This window comes from Anopheles coluzzii, chromosome X (genome assembly GCF_943734685.1).
Source record: "Anopheles coluzzii chromosome X, AcolN3, whole genome shotgun sequence".
NCBI classification, from domain to species: Eukaryota; Metazoa; Arthropoda; class Insecta; order Diptera; family Culicidae; genus Anopheles; species Anopheles coluzzii.
Genome location: NC_064669.1, coordinates 13,940,999 through 13,962,293, shown reverse-complemented (window position 1 = coordinate 13,962,293; position 21,295 = coordinate 13,940,999). Strand labels below are relative to the sequence as shown.

At 45.7% G+C, this 21,295-nt stretch overlaps 2 protein-coding genes across 3 annotated transcripts; one reads left to right on the top strand and one right to left on the bottom strand.

Annotated features, from left to right (window-relative positions):
• The first annotated feature begins 6,314 nt into the window (after positions 1 to 6,314).
• LOC120948311 (transmembrane protein 181) lies at positions 6,315 to 13,347 on the top strand. Its single transcript, XM_040364508.2, has 5 exons — positions 6,315 to 10,079; positions 11,228 to 11,505; positions 11,611 to 11,713; positions 11,790 to 12,014; positions 12,088 to 13,347. The coding sequence occupies exons 1-5, from the start codon at positions 9,152 to 9,154 to the stop codon at positions 12,225 to 12,227; spliced, it is 1,674 nt and encodes a 557-aa protein (XP_040220442.1). The 5' UTR covers positions 6,315 to 9,151; the 3' UTR covers positions 12,228 to 13,347.
• A 3,217-nt stretch (positions 13,348 to 16,564) lies between these two features.
• On the bottom strand, positions 16,565 to 20,264 carry LOC120956175 (uncharacterized). 2 transcript variants are annotated; one of them, XM_049610881.1, is made up of 3 exons: positions 20,136 to 20,264; positions 17,685 to 20,051; positions 16,565 to 17,574 (listed from the first exon to the last, which is right to left on the bottom strand). In XM_049610881.1, the coding sequence occupies exons 2-3, from the start codon at positions 17,701 to 17,703 to the stop codon at positions 16,808 to 16,810; spliced, it is 786 nt and encodes a 261-aa protein (XP_049466838.1). In that variant the 5' UTR covers positions 17,704 to 20,051; positions 20,136 to 20,264; the 3' UTR covers positions 16,565 to 16,807. The 2 variants fall into 2 exon arrangements, with proteins under 2 accessions (XP_049466838.1, XP_049466837.1); XM_049610880.1 differs by having other exon boundaries at positions 16,565 to 20,051.
• Positions 20,265 to 21,295: the final 1,031 nt, after the last annotated feature.

Here is a 21,295-nt window from a genome sequence, read left to right as displayed (position 1 = left end):
CGCCCTCGAAGGGACTCAAGTTATTATTTTTTCGATATTTTAATGCTAGTTTTCTATGATAGATTTTATTATTGCCCCTCTTAAAACAGCCCGTTACGCTCCTGTAACGTATAACACACCCGTAAAGATTAATCTCCAATACTTCTACTATTATTATTATCATTATTATTATTATATTTTTTGCTTGGGCGGTGCGCTAGCTTTCAGCGGAGGTGTCTGGTGACAGGAGAGTTCAGTATCCGCCCAAAGTACCCGTGAATAACGTGCCAAAATTCACTTACTCTTTTAAAACAAATCGCTTATTCGCCAGAAAGAGTAAAGGATAGAGAGAATGAAAAATATCCCTCGGTCTGACGTGAGCGTCGGGTAAGACGATTAGTATTATTATCATTGCCCAAGAGGCATCGCAGTTTATTGTTCGTTTGAGTTTTGGTTCATTTTTTATCAACCTTTGTTTCTGTTTCTTTGTTTTTATTGCGTTTAAAAATGTATCTCTCGCTCTATCTTTCTCTCTTTCTCTTTGTCAATCGCGCAAACACGAGACAGAAATGAGGACACTTGAGTCCAAATTGGTGGTGGTTAGCTGTTCTTAACTTTTCACTTGTTTAGTATTTCCCGAAACCAAACAAAAGCACACCGGAGCTGGGATATGAAGCCGAGCGTTTCGGCCCGTACTCAACCAGTGCTCGAAAACTGCTTGATTTAAAAAGAAACAGTACCCAAAATCGAGCTCTCTTCCGAAGCAGTGGCGGATCAAATCGATTGGAGGTCTCCTGGTCCGCCGCACCGTTAGATCCGCCGCCGCTTGCAAGCAGCAGTAGTATCGCACTTTCCTCGTGCCTCCCTCCCTAAAGTCGTACTTAACGCATCGCAAATGAACTTTTTTTTCTCCCTTGGTTAAGAATTGGGCCATCTCGAAGCTCGGGGTGGGAACGCTTGGGTGTCCGATCGGAACATGCGCTCACTAACAGAGCGGACAGAAGACAGAGGATGGGAAGTTTGCCATACGGAAGTGCCACACGAAATGCATTTATTATTATTATTACTATTAATTTACGACTATTTTACGAGGGAAACGATTCAAAACTACTTCTTTAGCGTCAGCCTCGAACAAGATGAGGGCACTGTATATTAAAATTGTTTTTTTTTATACTACGAATACAATTAGTTATATAATATATATATATTTTTTTACATTATTTTCTGGAAAGAGAGGAAGCCAATTGATAGCTAAAGCTGTCGGGCATACGCAGATTGTTTCTTCTCTCCAATGTCTCCAAAAAGTTCTACTCCATCTACTACTCACCTACTACTAAAGAAAGTGTACGGAGTAGGGTGAAAAGCGTACTCAACGCTCGAGACACACAGTACACCGGCGCCTTTATTCTTAATCCCGAAACATTGTATCTCATTCCTATTAAGTCTAGTGTATCTAGAGACTATTTTCCAAAAACACAAAAAAAAACGAAACACTCACACACACAAGAAGAGCTCGTTCTTTCCCTTGGGGAAAAAAGCAACAACAAAAAGAACTCGACAAAATGCACAGACGAGCCCGAGGAAAGGTGTATTCAGTTACTTACTATTCCCATTCTACCTAGGTTAAATTAGCCGGGCATTCTCGGAAACACTTCACGGGCAAACCTACAAGCCTAGCTCTAAATGTATAAAGCGGTCAAAGGGACATCGATTCTGTCAACGCATAGCCATTAGGTTTAACGATGTAGCTATTAAAAATTGTACCCGATAAGTTCGATGTGTCTACTATTCGTCTTAGTTGCCTTATTATTATTATAGCCCCCTCCCCATTGAGAGCTACCGTGCACCTTCCTTTACCTATACCTATAGGTTACGTTCCGCCCGTGCCATCGCGCACACCACTCAAGGGCGCACTCATACAGGCTAGGACCAAACCAAATCTTTTACTGCACTCCTTCGTGTAATTATTGTTAGCCTCCTTTTGCTCCTCCCTTCCTCCCAATCGGGGGTTTTGCATGGCCTGATAGTAAATGTCGTCCAGTATGTGGCCCAAGCTGGCCCCAAGACTCGCTAACACACACTCGCTTAGTGAAGCCGCGCCTCTCCCAATCCGGTTATACCACTCCCACAATTTTTGAAAAGTGATATTGACAGTTACTGAGCGCCTCTTTCGAAACGCTTCGCAAGCTAGCAACTGTGGCTTGACATGTTGGTGCGTTCGTTTGTTTCGGTTTTTGTTTTTTTTTTTTGTTTTGTTTTTTTTTCTGTCTGTTTGGACCAGAAAGTGTTAACTTAGACAATACACAGGCTAAAACAGTGGGATTGTAATACGGAAAGCAGTCACTATTGTGCCACAGGATTCCACATCGTTCGTAAAAAAGAGTCAAACACACACACACACATATGTTGATAAAAAAATAAGGAAGAAAGCATACAAAAGCATGTGTACACTAAACTTTAACCCAAATTATTGTATCAAAGTTTCTGCATTCTCATCATAAAAACACTATAAAATCTGCATCATTGGAGGTTGCCTACAACTACAACAACCCCAGCAACAGCAACAAAAAGTAATACACAATTTAAGAAAAAACAACCAACACTTACTAAAGATGACAAAAAAAAAACATTTACACACAAAGAAAACCATCTATTAGGCATAACATGGAGCATGAACGAGCGATGCTAAAGGAATGGAACAGGAGAAAAAAAGAACAAAAAAAGCTTCAATAATATCCCTACTTCACTGTTACACATTTATATAAATCAAATATTATTAAATGAAAACGAAAGCAAGAAAGAGAGAGAGAGAGAGAGAGAGAGAGAGAGAGAGAGAGAGAGAGAGAGAGAGAACCCCAGGAAAATTACTGCGAACATTTCTCTACTCCAAACTACCCCAAACACAAGCGAATGGTTAAACAAACAAATGGTATTGGACTATTTTTTCAACATCTATATGGGGTGGTGGTGGTGGAAAATCCCCTTTAAACAAAAAAGGCAGACTGTGTTGGTTTTTAGTTTCTTTTTAGCTAGAATGTTGTAAGACTTAAGCCCAAACAACGCAACGCAGTAGTGGGGCGGATCAACAATGGTGGGTTTTAAAAATGCATCACGAAGCGGCAAAGAGACAAAACACATACACACTTTATAGCAAGGTTTCATGGTGGACTTAAAAACTAGAAATGAGATAATTACTAAAACAAAACTAAAACCTAAAAACTAAAAACACACAAAGAGGTAGCAAAAGGCGGTAGCGCTAGAGAAGGATGTAACGGTAAAAAAGGGAAGGAGAAAACGAAAAGAAACAAAAAATCACTAGACAAAAAAAAAACAAACAAACAAACAGGCAAGCAAACACAACGCTAGGGCAAATGTATAGGGCGGAGAGGCGTGAGAGGCCACGCATGAATTAGAAAATAACATAACTACTGCGCAGTAAACTATATCGATATCGACAAATTAAATTGGTTAAACGTCAGCTATATAAATCGAAAGCTTTCTTCCTCGCTTCCTATTCCCAAAAAAAAAACAGTTCTTTACGAAGAAGAAGAAAAAAAACATACTCCTTTGTAAATCAAGCAAAACAGGCCAACAAATTTAAGACGAACACGTGCCAAAACCAGCCAAAAATACGAGCAACGAGATTTTACTCCTTTTTCTTTTTCATGCCTCCACACACACACACACACACACACACACATACACCTATGCCCGAGATTTACAAATCTCTCCGTTTGCTGGTCGCGGCTACCCTTTTGCTGTTTTGCTCATTTGTTTTATGGCCGCCCCTGGAGTCGATCGAGAGAGCGGCGGGTGCAGTAACGATGAGGAGATACGTTGTTAGTAACACTTGTACATACCAGTAATAAAGACGTTGCACTTTCCATGTTAAGGAACACCCCGATCCCTTGTCTCTATCCCTACCTCGGGACCGCCTTCCCAACCTTCCCCATTATCTGTTTTTCGGAAAACTGGTAAATTGGAATTCAACTTTTACATCAAAAGCACATAAAACAAACAATCAATAGGAATGTTGCCATTTGAGCAAAACAAAAACAGGCAAAAAATGTAAAACACAGCCAGGCGGATGAAAAATATAATCCATAGCACGTCCAAATGGAAAAGGCGATCAAATAAGCTAAAACAAAAACAGCAGCAAACGCATTGAGCAAGGAATAGTAGCAATGGGAAAAAGAGCTGGACAGTTTCTAGCAGAGACTATAGCATCAATTAAACCACGCGTTTGTGTTACAATACAGCAGAGGATGAGATTTTTTTTATATCTATATACAAACACACACACACACACTGTAACCGTACACCACCAGAGAAGAAAACAAAGGGAAAGAGCGAGTGAAAAGAAAGCAAAACCAAACCGGCTAACAAAACTGTTGACAAGCGAAACAAACATTCTAGTTGAAAGTGAAAACAAAGGCAAATCTTATTGAATCGTGCAAAACAAAACAACAAACCAAACAATCCCAATACGAGAAACGTCGCCACACCGCGCCAGTGCAGCCAGAGGTTGAGCCAAAAGTTGAACCACTAAGTGCGGCACTAACATTCTTTACTACTTCTCCTTTACCTTACTAAGTTGCAAGCGGATGTGGACGAAGAGACAACGAAAAGCCAAAATGCGAAGCCCCCCCCCCCTCGTTCATGAGTGGTCTTTGTTGCAAACCAAAAAAAAAGCAAATCGTTTATATATACATATTATATATATATACATATACTATACATTAATATTATAATAACAAACGAACAAAAAGTGTCTTTAATTGAATTTACATTAATTGCAAACGCCTATTAATTAGTGATTTATGGAAAACCGGAATAATTTAGCTATTGGAATTCTTGTAAGAGGACAACAAATTATTGAATCGTGCCATTGAACAAAGAGAGAAAGAGACAGAGAGATAAAAAAGTAAAAGAAAGAGAGAAAGAGAGCAAGAGATAAAGAGCGAAAATGTGTAGGACGCGTTAGTATGTTGAAGTAATGAAGCGGCTTAGTGTAAATCGGAACGGATCGTTAAGTAGCAAGCGCTCTAATCTGTCTGTCTGTTTATTTTTGTGAATGGTACACGTGGTCGATTGACCACCCCCAAAATGTGCCCCTATAGGCAGAAAAGGGTAATGTAGTTAAGAAGTAACAGCGTTAAAAGTAACGCCGGAGACACACACTAAAAGCAGCAAAAGCAGATGCCAAGCGCATACGGGGCAACATAACGAAACGGAACAGTAAGGAATCGTGACTATTGTTAAATATTTCTATTGAAAACAGAACACTCACACACACACACATACACATTCGTACGAAGGAAAAGAAATGCCAGGAGGGGAGAAAAAAAATTAAAGTAAAGAAATAATTAAAACAACGAACTATGAATGCTAAATTATACGTATCGCAAAAGGGTGCGATCCATGCTTTTGAGAGTTATTGCCAAAGTAAAACAATAATAATAATAATAACAAGAAAGACACCCATCCAATCGAGCAAGGAACAACCATAACTCCTTATCCCCAGGCCCCCCCCCCCCTTTAAAAAACAATCCCAAGCACACAAACACACACACACACCAGAACATACATATGGAAAAAAAAACAGACACAAGCAAAAAGCACACAATTAATCATTCCAAACAAGACAACCTAAGGAAGGAAGGAAACGAAAAGGAGAAAAGTAGATATAGCTAAAAGAAGAAAATGAAGAGATAAAAATGGCGAAATACCGAAAAGTATATATATATATACATACTTATATATACAAAATATATATACAACGGGAAGCAGAAGTAAAAAGGCAAACAAACAAACGGAAAAACGCCCACACCCATACACACACAGTCACACATAAGATATTACCAGCGCAGTCAGCTCTCGTACACATGTGTTATATTTACTGATTTGACTTGTTACATCCTCAGTTAGAGAAGAAAACAAAATAAATAAGAAAAGAATCGTGGAAAAAGAGAAAGAGAAAATGAAGCAAAAAAAACGATAAAGAATGCGAATGAGGTAGACCCAGTAGTAGCACAGGAGCGGACAGGCGAGAAGCGTAAACATAACACAGCAAACACAACCAAATGTGGAAACCAAACGACCAGAGATTTTTTCTATGCTATTCGTTAGAAAAATACACAGAAGTACCAAGTCAGACAATAAAAATGAAAACAAAACTTACCAATATAAGTTAAAATCTAAAATTAAATAACATCCCGATGTACCGTGTTTTGCTTACTTTTGCGTTCTGGGTCGCTGCTCGTTTTCACTCCACTGGCGCATTATTTTGTGATATTTGTTGCCGCGCTGCAGAAAAGCATCCGAATTGTTGTTTTTTTTTTTTTTTTTAGCTGAGAATGTCTGTTTAATACGCAACGCAAAATTTAACAATTTAGTATTGACCAGTCAACTCTTAACTTAATGATGTAAAGGGCGTTTCACTACTTTCAGAAACAATTCAAACATACATTTCATGATCAATCAAATTGCATTATAGAAACAGGTAACAACAAAAAGCAAACGCCAGGCTTTCAAGGCTGGTGCAAGTGGCAGAATAACAACCAGAATAGGCAACCACCACTGCAACAGCAGGATAGCAGCAACAACAGCGACATCAATGATGCAGATGACGAGATGCCTTCGCCATCTCTGGATGAGATTTCCAGCGCCATCAACCAGCTTCAAAGTAATAAGTCTGCTGGCAGTGATGGACTGGCGGCCGAGCTCTTCAAAATGGGACCGGAGGATTTTTCGAAATGCATCAGCTGATCATGAAAATCTGGGAGCAGGAGGAACTACCGGAGGAGTGGAAGCTGGGTGTCATTCATTCAGTCTACAAAAAGGGTTACAGGCTGGTACTCTCGAATTTTAGTGCCATCACAGTCCTCAATGCCGTCTACAAGATACTGTGCCATATCCTGTTTTGCAGACTTGCGACCCTTGCTACAAATTCTTAATCTTTGAAGATTCGTGAATCTTTAGAGATTCATGAATCTTTGAAGATGCGACTCAAGATTCGAATCACTCATCACTGAAAATTCATATGAATGAATCTCAACGAAATATTCATGACCAACACTACCATGACCGGGGTACAGTGCAAGGTGAGAGTATCGAACTAGACGTCGGAATCGTTCAAATCTCACAGGGGTCTGAGGCACTGGTGGCGGACTCTCCTGTCTGCTCTTCATCGCCCTGGAAGGTGTAATTCGACGACAGCGACTGTTTGTGAGGCGTACACCCGACTCAAACGCGAAGTAGCAAGAATTGGATTTGAGAATCAATGACGAAGTATCTGCTTGGCGGAGACTCAGTCCGTGATAAGGCCCAACTGGAACGTAGTGTATTAGTTGATGGCGACTACCCTGGAAATGATAGAAGAGTTCTGCTATCTTGGGACGGTCGTTACTTCGGACAACGACATCAGCAGCGAAATCCGGAGACGCATTATGCAGGAGAATCGTGCATACTATGGGCTTCACCGACTGCTGACATCCAAAAGACTTTGAGCCCGCACGAAACCTGAGATATATCGCACATTGATTCATCCGGTGTTCCTCTATGGATACAAGTCTTGGACTATTCGAGCGGAGGATGCAAATGCTCTGGACGTGTTTGAGCGACGCATCATCCGGGCCATCCTTGGCGGTGTGTTCTAGCATGGAGTTTGAAGGAGAAGGATAAACCACAATCTTGCTGAGATATACGGCGAACCAAGCATCCTGACGGTGGCGAACGCTGGCAGGATACGAAGGCTAGGGCATGCCATGAGGATGCCGGACTCATGCCCCTCCAAGAAGGTGTGAAGCGAGACCTTGGCCGGGCATGTCACGGCGACATGCTCCATAGTGAGCAGAACAACAAGAGAGAGAGAGAGAGAGAGAGAGAGAGAGAGAGAGAGAGAGAGAGAAAGAGAGAGAGAGAATTTTAACCCCTGATAGTTGTGTATTTAAACTTTTGCTTTTACTAAACTTTCGAACGGCTTTACATAAATTTCAAGCCCTTCTACAATTTTGCAGAATAGCTTCCAGTTTTACCTTTCTCTAGCATCATCATTTTAGTTGATTGTTTTCAACACAGCCACATTTTTGCCAGTTTTGATTACTTGCTATATTGTATTTCAATTTCAACCCCTGTGTCTATGTATCCTTTCATACATCAGCAGATACTAAGAGCTTTTTTCTTTACTGTTTACTATTGACGTTGCGCTATACATAATACAGAAAGAAAAGGAAATATCATCTGTTTTTTTCACATTCGCTTTTTCAAGTTTTCTTCTAGTTTTTTTTAAGCTTCAACAGTGAGAAGCCAAAAGCTTCAATTCAAAAATTGATTTCGAGCAGTCTACTGCAAGCTTTCACTGTTCGCCCGCTTGTGCTTTGAGATACTAAAGTTTGCACTGACTGCTCGAAAATGATCAATTCAAACACTAAATCGATAAATAAATGCCACTGCAGTGTGTCGCCTGTCTGTGTGTTGTACATTTTGTTTCATTTATAATAAATTAATGGTAGACTTACAAGCTGTTCTTATAATTTTACAAATCATCCATCGCTTCTTGATACCATGTAACGTACATTCCACATAATTCCACAACAACAGTGTTACAGCAAGTTTACATTTTCGCTTGTCACACGCATGCAAGCGTTCCTCGATTTTTTCCCCTCTTCTGTGGGCTCTGGAGGGAATGCGCATGCTCCGCGTTAGGAGTATCCGAAGCGACCACGGGGTTTCGCTCGGACAGAGGGTGTTTGTGCACCCTCTCCCTTTCTAGGCAGATAATGTGAACTAATTGCGACGTCGAAAATCATTAGCCCACGAAAAAGGTAGAACACTGCAACGTGAAGTGAAGTGTAACACGCGCCCGAAACCCGAAAAAACGGCACTGTTTTCACAGCCTCGACCGATGGCATACGTGTAAGGAGGCGCAAATCATTATTTTTGAGAGCCGAGTGCGAGCCGAGGCGGCAGTGCGGGCTGGCGCGGCTCAACATCAACATATTTAACATATGTCAACACGGTACGGTGTCGCACGTACCTTGCGCTGCCCGCAGTAGCTGCCCCAAAGTGCGCCAGACGGCATCGGAATCGGGCACCACCGGGCTCAAACCCAATCAACCGCAGCAACCACCACCGCCACCACCACCAACCGAACAATAGGCAGGTCGGTACGATGGCTGCCTCCAGCGCGTCCAAACCGCCGGAGGATGCGTCCAAGCTGGGCTACTCGTACGTCACGCCCGCCGGGATGTGCCTCCGGTTGCGCCAGAGTCTCGCCCAGTTCAGCGATCTGTTCAGCGAGTTCAACAAATACATCGCCCCGGCGTACCATCACGACCGGTGCGAGCGGTCCGTCCACATGCGGCTGTACTCGATGAACAAGCGCGAGTTTGCGACCGTCTTCCTAGCCTTCTTCGCCTGCTTCGGGCTCGGCATCTTCATTGGGCTGGCCGGCCCGCCCATCACGGTGATGAGCAAGGTGAGCGGCGGCTCGCTGCAGCCGAACGGCACGGTGGCGGCGGCGGCCGGCGACGGGGCACCGGGCGCCTACCTGGCCCGCGGCCCGTTTGTGATGCGCACCCCGCTGCTGACCACCTACTCGCAGCAGCTGTGGATCATTGCCAAGCTGACGACCGACAACACGGACGACGAGATGGTGGACAAAAAGTTCCACCTGAGCGTGCAGATCGAGGGGCTGACAGTCGACCACAAGCCGATGCCGGTGTACGGCGGCGCGCACAATGGCGGCACGGACGTGCGGAACCGCACCCGCCACCTGTCCTGCAGCTACGAGGAGTGCGACGAGTTTACCGTGCTGCACATCGGCTTCCTCGACTACGCGCACTACATCGTGACGGTGCAGTTCTACGGGCTGGAGGCGTTCCACCAGCGGTACAACATCCGGACCGTGCAGTTCTACTTCAAGTCGTACAATCCCGCGTTCACGCAGATCGAGATCTGGTTCCGGTTCATCTTCGTGCTGTTCACGTTCATCATCACGTGCTGGTTTGCTCACACGCTGCGGAAGTACCCGATGGGCGACTGGTCGATCGAGCAGAAGTGGCTCTCGATACTGTTGCCGCTGCTGCTGCTGTTTAACAGTACGTACACTTTTTTTCGTCTCGATTATGTGCGTTGCTTCGGGTAACCTTGGTTGTACTCATTGCTGCAAAATGTCACGACCATCAGCTTGATGTGGTAACTTGATGTTCATTGCCGAAACTCCATGAAAGTGCGTCATGACATGCCGAGCGCTAAATGCGAATGCTTGTGTCCAACGCGATACTCTGACTGACTATGCCGGCGCAAGCATAATCATTACTTTTTTATGGCTGTGAACAGTGCTGTCACATGCCACTGCTTCAATCACCAACTCTCATGCCTGAAACGAAGATCAAATCAGCTCACGTACACAACTGTGATGATCAGTGGCGAGACTCAAACAGCTGGTGAACCAATCACATGCTTGGTGACATTTTTTATAGCAATTAACTCTTGGTCCCTCACTTGGTCATGACATTTTCTCCCAATGATAATCACGACAAGCTTGGAATATACTTGGCGCTCGGTCCCACACAGCAAAATGCTTGCTTTCTCGCTCTGTCTGGTTGTCTCTGTCTGGTGGACTGTCGAGTCAAACAGAGCGAGAAACCATGCTCATTTTGTTTCTTAAAATCACTCGCACGCATCGCATATCCATGACTATTGTGATGTACACCGACAGAAAATGTCGCGACCAATTGAATGAGCACAAAATGTCACCAAGCATGTGATGGTCTCACCTTTGATCCTCTCCTATGATGACATCCTAGTGTGTGATCCTCGTGACGCTGACATGATTTTGTTTCAGTCGGAATTAGTCATGACTATGTCAGTGAGATTTTGCAGAACTGATCACAGTAAAAAAAAAAGTCATCACACAGTGACTGACCAAGCGTTGGTCGCAAATATGTCATGAAGAATGTATTGAACACAACAACTTGTTGAGCATTATCTCTGATTATCACAATTGAGTACGTGACGCTAAAATAGATTTTGTTTCAGTCAGTATTATGACATTAACAGTGAAATTTTGCAGCATTGGTTGCGCTTTTAGTAGCCTGATAGCATGTTTTACATGTTTTAAAAGTAGCTAAAAAGAAACTGGACGTAGTAGCAGTCATGCTTGCTATTGAAATGAACCACTGAAAAGCATCAAAAGGTGGCGGCGATGCTACCATTCACATTCAAACTCCCTTTCCCGTTACAGATCCGCTGTTTCCGCTCATCTTCATCGCGAACAGCTGGCTGCCGGGCATGATCGACGCCCTGCTCCAGACCACCTTCCTCTGCGGCATTCTCATGTTCTGGCTGTGCGTGTACCACGGGCTGCGGCAGAACGAGCGCAAGCTGCTTACCTTCTACCTGCCGAAGCTGATCGTCGTGCTGCCGATCTGGCTGTGCGCCGTGGTGCTCGGCATCTGGGAGAAGTGCGATGAGCTGAACGACCCAACGTACAGCCATTTCGAGGACTCGGAAAACTATAACGTACGTCGGCGGGAGCGGAAACCGACCTTAAAGCAAGAGAAGAGAAAAAACGTTACTAATTTTGCCTTTCAAACACTGTTTCTCCTCGCTTTGGCGGCTTCGCAGGGTTTAAAGGTGTTCGTATCGATTGCGGGCGCCATGTACTTACTCTATCTGGGACTGCTGATGCTGAAGGCGTACTCCGAGCTCCGATCGATGCCATATTTCGGTAAAGAAGGGGGAAGGGGGTTCATCCTGCATTTTCAAAACTGTTCACCGCGTTCGTTTTTTTGTTTCAAATGCAGATATGCGACTAAAAATCCTCACCCTGCTGATGCTGATCGTGCTGTCAATTTCGCTGATCGTCACGATGCAACATTTCGGCTTCGACACGCTCGAGGACAACTTCATTGCGCAGCTGTACACGAGCTACAAAAGCTCGGCCCAGTTTATGTGCTTCTACGGTTTGCTGAACTTCTATCTGTACGCGATGGCCTACGTCTACTCGCCGAGCGGTCCGGCCGTGCACGGTAAGCTTGTCGGCTCTTTGCTCACACGCAAAATAGCACGCCTCTCTCTATTTTCCACATGGTGCCCTTACAGAACCGATCATAGCGAAGGATAATCCAACGTTCTCGATGATCAACGACTCGGACGAGGAGGTGATGTACGGTTCGGACGAGGAAAGCCGCCGGCCGCTGAACTCCGCCTGCCGAAAGGGAAACGATTACGATAGCGATTAAGGCGACTGGCGACACCACTGGCGCAGATTACGCGCAACTTACTATTCCCATCTCTTCCTTTACCCGGCGGCAAAAGAGTCCGTGCCGCCCAGTTCATTTGGTTCGTGTCGTTGTCGGTCCGGGTTGATGCGCTGCCAGCGTAGGTGCCACCCAGGGTAGGACATTTTCAAGCAGGGTAATTAATTAGGTTGACACCACAGAGAATACGTTGTGAACGCGTCAATTAGTTTCAACCACACTCGTTTTTATGCATTTTCCGGCTTTGGTGCAACCCACGATACGCGGTTGTTTACAGGGACAGCCCGCTTTGTTTACGTTCTGTGACAGCTGGTTTTCGTGGCGGAGGCGTGCACGCGCCCGTTTACCTTAACCCGGGTGCGTTTCTCACCGTAGCAATAGACGATGCGCAATCTCAGATTGCGCATATATTTATCTGTCAAACGGGTCGGTTTGATATATTTATCTGTCAAAAAATATATATATATCTCGGACATATAATCTTGAAAATTTATGCGCAATCTTGGCGCAATCTGAAAATGTATGGAAATGACGTTTATAGCTCAGGGTTGGCTACGCGAAATGACTTATGTTTTGATAAAACGAATATATGCGCAATCTGAGATTGCGCATCGTGTATTAATACGGTCACGCGCCATCGAATGACAGCCGGCTTGCAGCGGTGTACCCAACGGACGACAATTTTGGCAAAACAGGCATTTTCCTCCCTTTGCTCCCTCGACATTGCTAGAACGATTCTAATCAATCTTTAAACCAATTGCAGCCAGATATATGCGTGTGCAGGTCTAGTTGTTACAAACTATGTAAATGTACGTGTGTGTGCGTGTGCGTGTGTGAGTGTGCGTGTGAGTCTGAGTTTCTTTTTGCCTAGTAAACGTTAACCACCCGGTTACTCCCATTCCCAAAATTTTAAGGCAAGAATAAACATTCAAGTACGCACGGGTTGGCATGAATACATGAAGTTCGTTAGCGAAACTAAGATAATAATTGTTTGCAGAGAGTCAAGAAAGAGAGCGAGAAAAGGAGTAAGAGAGAAAGATACAGAGAGAGAGAGAGAAAGAGAGAGAGAGAGAGAGAGAGAGAGATCGCGAGAGAGAGAAAGGAGAGAGAGAGAGAGCAAGAGAGAGAAAGAGAAAGTGAAAATAGGAAAATAGAACAATTAAACTTCTGGTATGTGAATTATTCCGACTCACGTACCAAGGTCCAGTAATATAGAAATATCTGGTTCACGGTTGCGATGTAATCATCAATTAGATAATGTATGAAATAAAATAACGACTAATCTAAGTGGTGGATGGAAGTTCATTTGTATCTCACCGAATTCATATGGTTTATGCTGATTCCCTGCAGAACGTTGCTTCAAGTCATTTGCAACTTACGCAGCGCTCTAGCAGCAATCGAACACGACATCGAAAATGAAAAACATTGCTAACCAACAAATCGAACATTTCAAATCCCATACATTTTTCATGTTCGATGTCGTGTTCGATTGCTGCTAGAGCGCCAGGATAGATAACCCTACTCCAAGAAACTGCCCAAATAGCCAGCTCGGACTCCATAGCTGATTTGGGGCTGTTTAACGAAAAATCATTCCGATGTCGTACTTTGTGAGTGATTAAGGCCCGTGTCTATGTCCATCGCATGCGATTTTATCGCACGTGCTGTCAAACGCTTTTTCGTATAATATTGCGATTATTTGGATGATTTTAATAATATAACGATTATGAAAAATTAAGTTGAGATTGTTCCTACAAAACACCAAACATTTAGTTTGACAGATAAAATCGGATGCGGCGTCCGACGAAACCAAAATTTTTTGATTCTGTCGTACGACGAAATCGCACGTCCGACGTTATCTGTCAAATCCCATATAAAATTTTGACAGGCCTTCCGATAAAATCGCATCCGATGGAGCACAGACACGGGTCTAAGAGATGAAACGGTACTTGGTGGAACCATAAAGCTTTTTAACAAGCACTCGGTACTCTTTTGAATCTTGCGGCTGTTTAGCCTGATGTGTATGGTTCATGATGGAACTTGAAGGCTTGTTAAGAAAGCGTACCGAACTTGGTGGAACTACATAGCTTTTTAATGCATGACATCGGTACGAGGTGGCTCTTGTCAAAGTGTCAAAGACTGGCCGTCAATTCTCCACACCTTCTGAAAAAGCCTTCATGTTCCATCGTGAACCATACACACTAGGCTAATCAGCCACAAGGCTGATCCTATTCCTATTCCTGAGAGTACCGAGTGCCTGTTCGGCCTAAAGCTCCATAGTTCCGCAAAGTACCGTTTATCTCTTAACCACCCACAAAGTACGACATTTTTTTGTTAATTTTTTAAATTATTTTTTTTATATTTTTTTGTTAAACAGCTCCAAATCAGCTATAAAGTACGAGCTGGCTATTTGGGCATCTACTGCAAAAGGCGAATTCAAGCAGCGATCTTTAGCATCCCAAAATTGGCTGCTTAAGCAGTTTTGGCTATTAGGGTTGAGTCGCTGGCTACACGGGTAGCGCCCCTGCTTCAAATATGAGGCCGAAAATATAAGGACCGGAGTTTCGCGGCCGCGGAATTCTGCATGCTGTCAAACCCATGTACAAACTGTCAACGGCAAGGTGGAATGTATAATGAGGTGTAGTTATAGCGCTTTTGGTGATCCCCCCCCCCCCCAGGGCTCCGATTTTGACAGATGGTTTTCCGCTTGTATATGTATTGATGGATTGTTTACGTTTTGCATGGTCAATATTTGGTGGAGATCAATTTGGGTGAATATTTTAGTGTACTACAACACAGTCCGTGATTTAAAATGGAATTTTTCCTTCGAGAACTTGAAGCGTTCGCCAAAAGCGGAAAACTAACTGTCAGTTTTCTTCGTCGATTCTTCTTCCACCTAGCTGTCAAAACGGGCTTATAACTTGAACTGATATCTTTACGGTCCTTGGCTTATACCGAAATTGAAAAATAGTTTAACGATTTTGAAAACAAAACTTTTTGTATTGAACTGGCTTTTCAGACTTGAATTCACCCGTGCAGCCTTCAGCATACATTTAACGTGATTGAAATTTTCAGTTTCAACATTGAAGTGGCTTGAAAAACTTATCATCAACCCAAACTTGCCCTGGAACCTATCATGAATCCATACCTGCTCTGGAACCTATCATGAATCCATACCTGCCCTGGAACCTATCATGAACTCATACCGGTCGTGGAACCTATCATGAAACCATACCTGCCCTAGAACCTATCATGAACCAATACTGGTCCTGGAACCTTTCATCAACCCATATTGGTCCTGGAACTGAAACTGAACCCATTCATGCCCTGGAACCTATCATTAACCCATACTGGTCTTGGAACCTATCATCAACCCATACTGGTCCTGGATTCGATGATGAACCCATACCGGTCCGAGAACTTATCATGAATCCATACTGGTCCTGGATTCGATTATGAACTCATACCGGTTCCGGAACCTATCATGAACCCATACCGGTCCCGGAACCTATCATGAACCCATACCGGTCCTGGAACCTATCATGAACTTATACCGGACCTGACACTGATACTGAATCCATATCGGATTTGGAACTGACACTGGTCCTATACCGGTCCTGGAACTGAAAGTAAACCTATAAAAGACCTGGAACTGATTCTGAACCCATACCGATCCTGGAATCGATCATGAACCACAGATCCACACAGATCCAGAGATCCAGAAATAGCTCTCGGTTACATTTATTTTCTGGAACAGTACCAGGAACTGTTCCGGATTCGGAACGGCATTCGGACCTGGTGCGGGTATGTCTCCGATACAATTTCAGTCTCCTCTCATCGTCACTACCACAGGTGTGTATCTCTGTTGGCACCGTTCTTACTTTGCGCCATTGTTCAGCGTGTCTTGTGCTCATGCTTTCGACAGGTGAGATAAAACACGTGGATCACCTATAGGATTTCAAATAAACCGTTACACACCTTATCCAATTGCTTTTCATCACGACCCGAAGGTAAGGCATGCGTGTGGAGAGTACCGTGTACATGCAGATTTCATATTTTAAGCTTTATTATGTGAGATGGATGGAGCAGCAACATGCTTTCAGAAGATTTAGCTTTTGTTTGAGAAAACTTAATTTAAACAAAATCATTTTAATCCCACATCGTATCTCCTGTGTGCTTTGTGCCTATTACCGTTGAGATTTAAGAAAAAGCTAAAAAATGAGCGACTATTTAACATGATAGTTATTTCCCTAATGTTGCGTTCGAATGTGATCGGGGATGCAAAGAATACAAAAAGTTAAATAAAAATCATCAAACAACAGTTGCTTTTCAGGTGCCCCACAAGCGACACACCTTTGTAGTTGAACTCATCTTTATTGGTAATTCACATTGTTCGTCATGGCACATCGGGTGTCTCACAAACGGGCTCGCTTCGCATCTTACAATGGTTGTGTGTCGATTGAGGCGTGAATTCAAATTAACGATTTTTTTGTAGTTCATTTCTATGCAAGAAAACAGTTCATCAACGCATTAAGTAAAAAAAACGTCCTCCGGAACACAAGCGCTCACTCGCGCTTGTTCTCCTTCTCCGAGTCCGCTTGGCGCTGCTTGCGCGCAATGATTTCGTCGTCGCTAGCCGCCTCTGCCTGCTGGTCGGCAGCGGCCGGCAGTGGCGTCGAGCGTACCGGGCGCGGCGAGAACAAACCGCTGCGCGTGTCTTCCCACTCCACCGCCGCCATGTCGTCCAGCTGGGGCATCACCGTCTCGCGCCCCGTGCGCCTGGATCGCCGCAGCTGCCCGCCTGCCGCCGTCGATGTGCCGACCGTACTGTGCCGACGATGCCGGATCGCGCCCGAACCATCCCCCGCCTGCCGCGACGATGTTGCGCTGCGGCCCGCGGCACCCATTGGCGGGGGCGCCGGTGTCGCGCTGCGGCCCGCGGCACCCATCGGCGGGGGGTGTACGATCACCAAAATCGTGTCGGGCCGCGAGTTGACCGCACTGTAGTGACGCTCTATCAAACGCAACCTCACTTCGTCCTGCAGCACTACCGGGCGCGTAAAGGACGCTGATGCGTCCACCGGCCCTGCCCCGGTCGTCATCGCCGTTCTGCGCGTCGGTCGGCGCGTCGGTGGACGCGCCGGTTGCCCGCCGCCCACCGCCAAATCCATCGGCTGCTGCTCCGGGGACGCCGACATCGGCGGAATGGGTGAGGCCGAAGCCGCCGGCCCGTCCTCCGTTTCCATCGGCGAGATTGACGAGATCGGCGATGACAAATCAAAAAAGCTCGGCGACGCCAAATCATCGTTCGACGAATCCGAGCCGGTGGCGTCTGTGTGAATTTGTGTGGTTAGAAAATGGACGGGAAAGTGGACCGCGCACCACCCGGGCAGGGAAATCATTGCGGGAAAACTCTTCCAAATTGTGCACTTTTTTGCCTACCTTTGTTGCCTAGATCCATAATTGGACACAGAGATGTGCGACGCTATCAAAAGAATTTTTTTTCAATCGCACCAACACCAACTTGTTCTTGACACTGGCGAACTTGTTCTTGAAAGCACGTACGGGCTTGGAGAAACACGTCCGCTCGCCTCGAGAAGCTGTGCAGAAATGGAAGCTCAACTCCTTCGTCGTCTCCAACGGCTCCCGGCAACAGTCGCTGGTAGTGATGGGCGTTTCGGAGCGCACCAACGGGTCCGGAGCCGGCTCCGGACTAACGGCTCCGGAGCCGGCTCCGGACTAACGGCTCCGGAGCCGGCTCCGACTTTTTCCCGGAGCCGGCTCCGCTCCGACGGCTCCGGAGCCGGCTCCGCACCCATGGCTCCGGAGCCGGCTCTGCTCCGACGGCTCCGGAGCCGGCTTCACACCAACGGCTCCGTAGTCGGCTCCGGAATAACGGCTCTGCACTCACGGCTCCGCTCCAACGGCTGCGGAGCCAGCTACAGGCCCACCGTTCCGGGGCCGGCGACGAATCAACGGCTCCAGATCAACGGCTCCGAACTAACGGTTCAATAGAGACATCATTGTATGATAGCGTAATAAAACAAACGAATATATCTTCTTTGATACAGGGTTTACCTAGCCAATCCGGCATTTTCAAAGCGTTATCGGTCGTCGTAAATACTTTTTCGGGCGACGTAAACCCTCAATTGAGCACTGTCATTTCTATTCGGGCCTTGTGAAGTATGAATCGGGCAAAGTACAGAACGAATTGGGCCTACTTTATATTTTGTTGCTTTCTAGCTGTAAAACAATACTTTTTTGCTAGTAGTTGAACTGATATGTAAGAAAAATCACTATTTTTAAGTTTAATTACATCAAAAAATATTCAAATTCCTTTTTTAAAATTTTTAATTTAAACCCTTACAATGCAATTTAGTTTTATATTTTTTTAATAATATAATATGTTTGATGATTTAATTAGGTAAACATTTTAAAATAATACATAATAAGTTAAACAACATGCAAAATACGTATTTTTAAACAACTTGATGGATCAATGCGGACACCGGAGCGACCGATATGACACCTTCAAGAGTAGGACGCTTTCATTCTGTACTATGCCCGATTCATACTTCACAAGGCTCGAATAGAGATGACAGTGCCCAATTGAGGGTTTACGTCGCCCGAAAAAGTATTTACGACGACCGATAACGCTTTGACGATGCCGGATTGGCTAGGTAAACCCTGTAAATTCTTTGAAACATGACCTACTCCGCTGTTTACGGAGTTTCTCGATTGAAACTTCATTGAAAAAGTTATTTTGGTCCTTTGTGTTAAAACCGGCTTCGGAGCCGTTGGTGCGGAGCCGGCTCCGGAGCCGTCGGAGCGGAGCCGGCTCCGGAGCCGTTGGAGCGGAGCCGGCTCCGGAGCCGGCTCCGAAATTGTCTGGAGCCGGTCGGAGCCGTTTTGCCCATCACTAGTCGCTGGTGCGATCTCATTTGCGAAGGGGGTGGAGCTAGAGGTGCTGGTGGTGGTGTCGATGGTGTTGGTGGTAGTGCGACAGACCGTTAGAGCACAACAAAGGATGTGAAATTTCTTGCGAATTCCGCGCGCTGGTTCTATACACTTCCGGCCGTTGGCTTCAAGCACTTTTACATCTTTTCAGTCAGGAAGTCAGGCGACACTTCTCTCTTGGTGTGTGTTTGCGTGCGTGTGTGTATTTCGTGGGGTAAGAGTGAGCGAGCGCGAGCTCGAATTCTTAGTTTTATCGTGTTAGCTCGTAGCAGTCCGCGGTTTTGTTAGTGTGCGCGCGTGTGTGTATTGCTCAACTGTAATCCGAGATCGACTTTGGCCCGTGGGTAAGTGTCGTACGGTTTTTGGCTATTTCACCCAGCCCCTGCCCTTTTCCTATCTCACAAATAGCGCACATATCTCCTTATACAAAAAAACGCACGCAATTATTATAAATCTCTAACCAAACAAATTTGTCCAGTGGCGCTCGGAAACCACAAAACAACGCTTCTCGTTCTCGTCGGGCGGCAAAAACGCCCAACATGCCTCTCTACCGAAAAAGCCCTTCTTTCCCTCCCTCCCCCCCATTGTCCGCATAGTTTAGTTGGCCCGCCGCTTGATCGACACCTTGCCGCGGCGCAGATGCGACAGAAAGATGCGCACCTTCTGCCCGTCGGACGTTTTCTTCACGCAGATCGCCTCGGTCCCGATCGCGGAGATGTTGGCCGGAAAGCGCGGTATGTCCCGGCCCTCGACGTGCACCGGCTGGCCGCGGTGGAACCAGCGCCGCTCGTACCACAGCTTCCCATCCTCGATGCGCGTTTCCGTCGACGGTTGCGCGTTCGATTGTCACCCCTGCAAAAAAAAACGCGTCGCGAGCCGAAATTGAATCAAAACCACACACACACACACATACACACATCCGCTAGCTACACTTACCGTTCCCGTGGGTGCTGCCCCACTGCCACCGTAGCCCTCCGCCGGCTGAGATCCACCGTTCTGGTCGGCAGCATTCGCTCCTCCGCCGCCGCCGCCCCCTCCTCCTCCTCCTCCTCCTCCTCCTCCTCCTCCTCCTCCTCCTCCTCCTCCTCCTCCTCCTCCTCCTCCGCCACCACCCGTTTGCGTTCCTCCACCCGTGCCGCCGGTGCTACCGCTCGCCCCATCGTTGACGGAATGTTGAGCGGCGGCGGCGGTGGAGGAGGCTGCGGCGGCGGCCGCAGCTGCCGCCGCCGCTGCTGCCGCCCGGCTCGCCGAGATCGGCTTGCTGCGCGAGATCAGCTTCAGATCGTGGTCCACCTCCTTGTCCTCCAGCAGAAACGTCAGCTGGTTGGTCGTTGGCTTGCGGCAAGTTGGTGGAGGAGAACATGCAAAAAAAAAACCCGTGTTATACAAACGTGTCCACACGCGGCCCAGCTGCTATAACCGGTCGGTTCGCTTGCCTTCACCACTATCGGCGTCATTTTCGCCGTCCTGTTCCGGCAGGGCGTGCTGCTCCCGCCGGCCGTCCATTTCGAGGTACACCGTGCTACCGCCCCGGTTTGTTGCCATACTCTCGCCCACCCCTTCCCCGGTTCTCGGTCGCACTGTTGGCCCGTTGGCAAGTCGGACCCGAAAGGAAAGCCTTTTCCCCCTGGGAAATGCTACCCTTTTCCAGAATTTTTAAGTCCACTGGCCTGGTAAAATTAGCTACAAATCGAAGTTTTATTTTACTGTTTTTATTTATTTCTATTTAACTATTTAAACACCAGGCGCGCGATATATGACGCCATCGGAGGCTATGTTTTTATTTACGTTTTATTTGTTTGACAGCGGCGTCATGTTTTCCACTGCACAGCGGGGCAAGCACGGTTGGAATTAAAAAAAATATATTTTGAAATATAAAAAATATTTTTGTATTACCAACTTTAGTAGTAAGTTAAGAAAAATCAGTAATATTATAACTCTATCAATTCAATTTTATTAGTAATGACTGGTCAAAGTAGCAAAAAAATCATTCCCCGGGCCGTTTATCCGGCTGTCCGATTATCCGTGCTATTGAGAAATGACAGCTCAAGACAAAGATGACATTGCGTGCTGAGGAAACAAATTGAAAAAAAAGG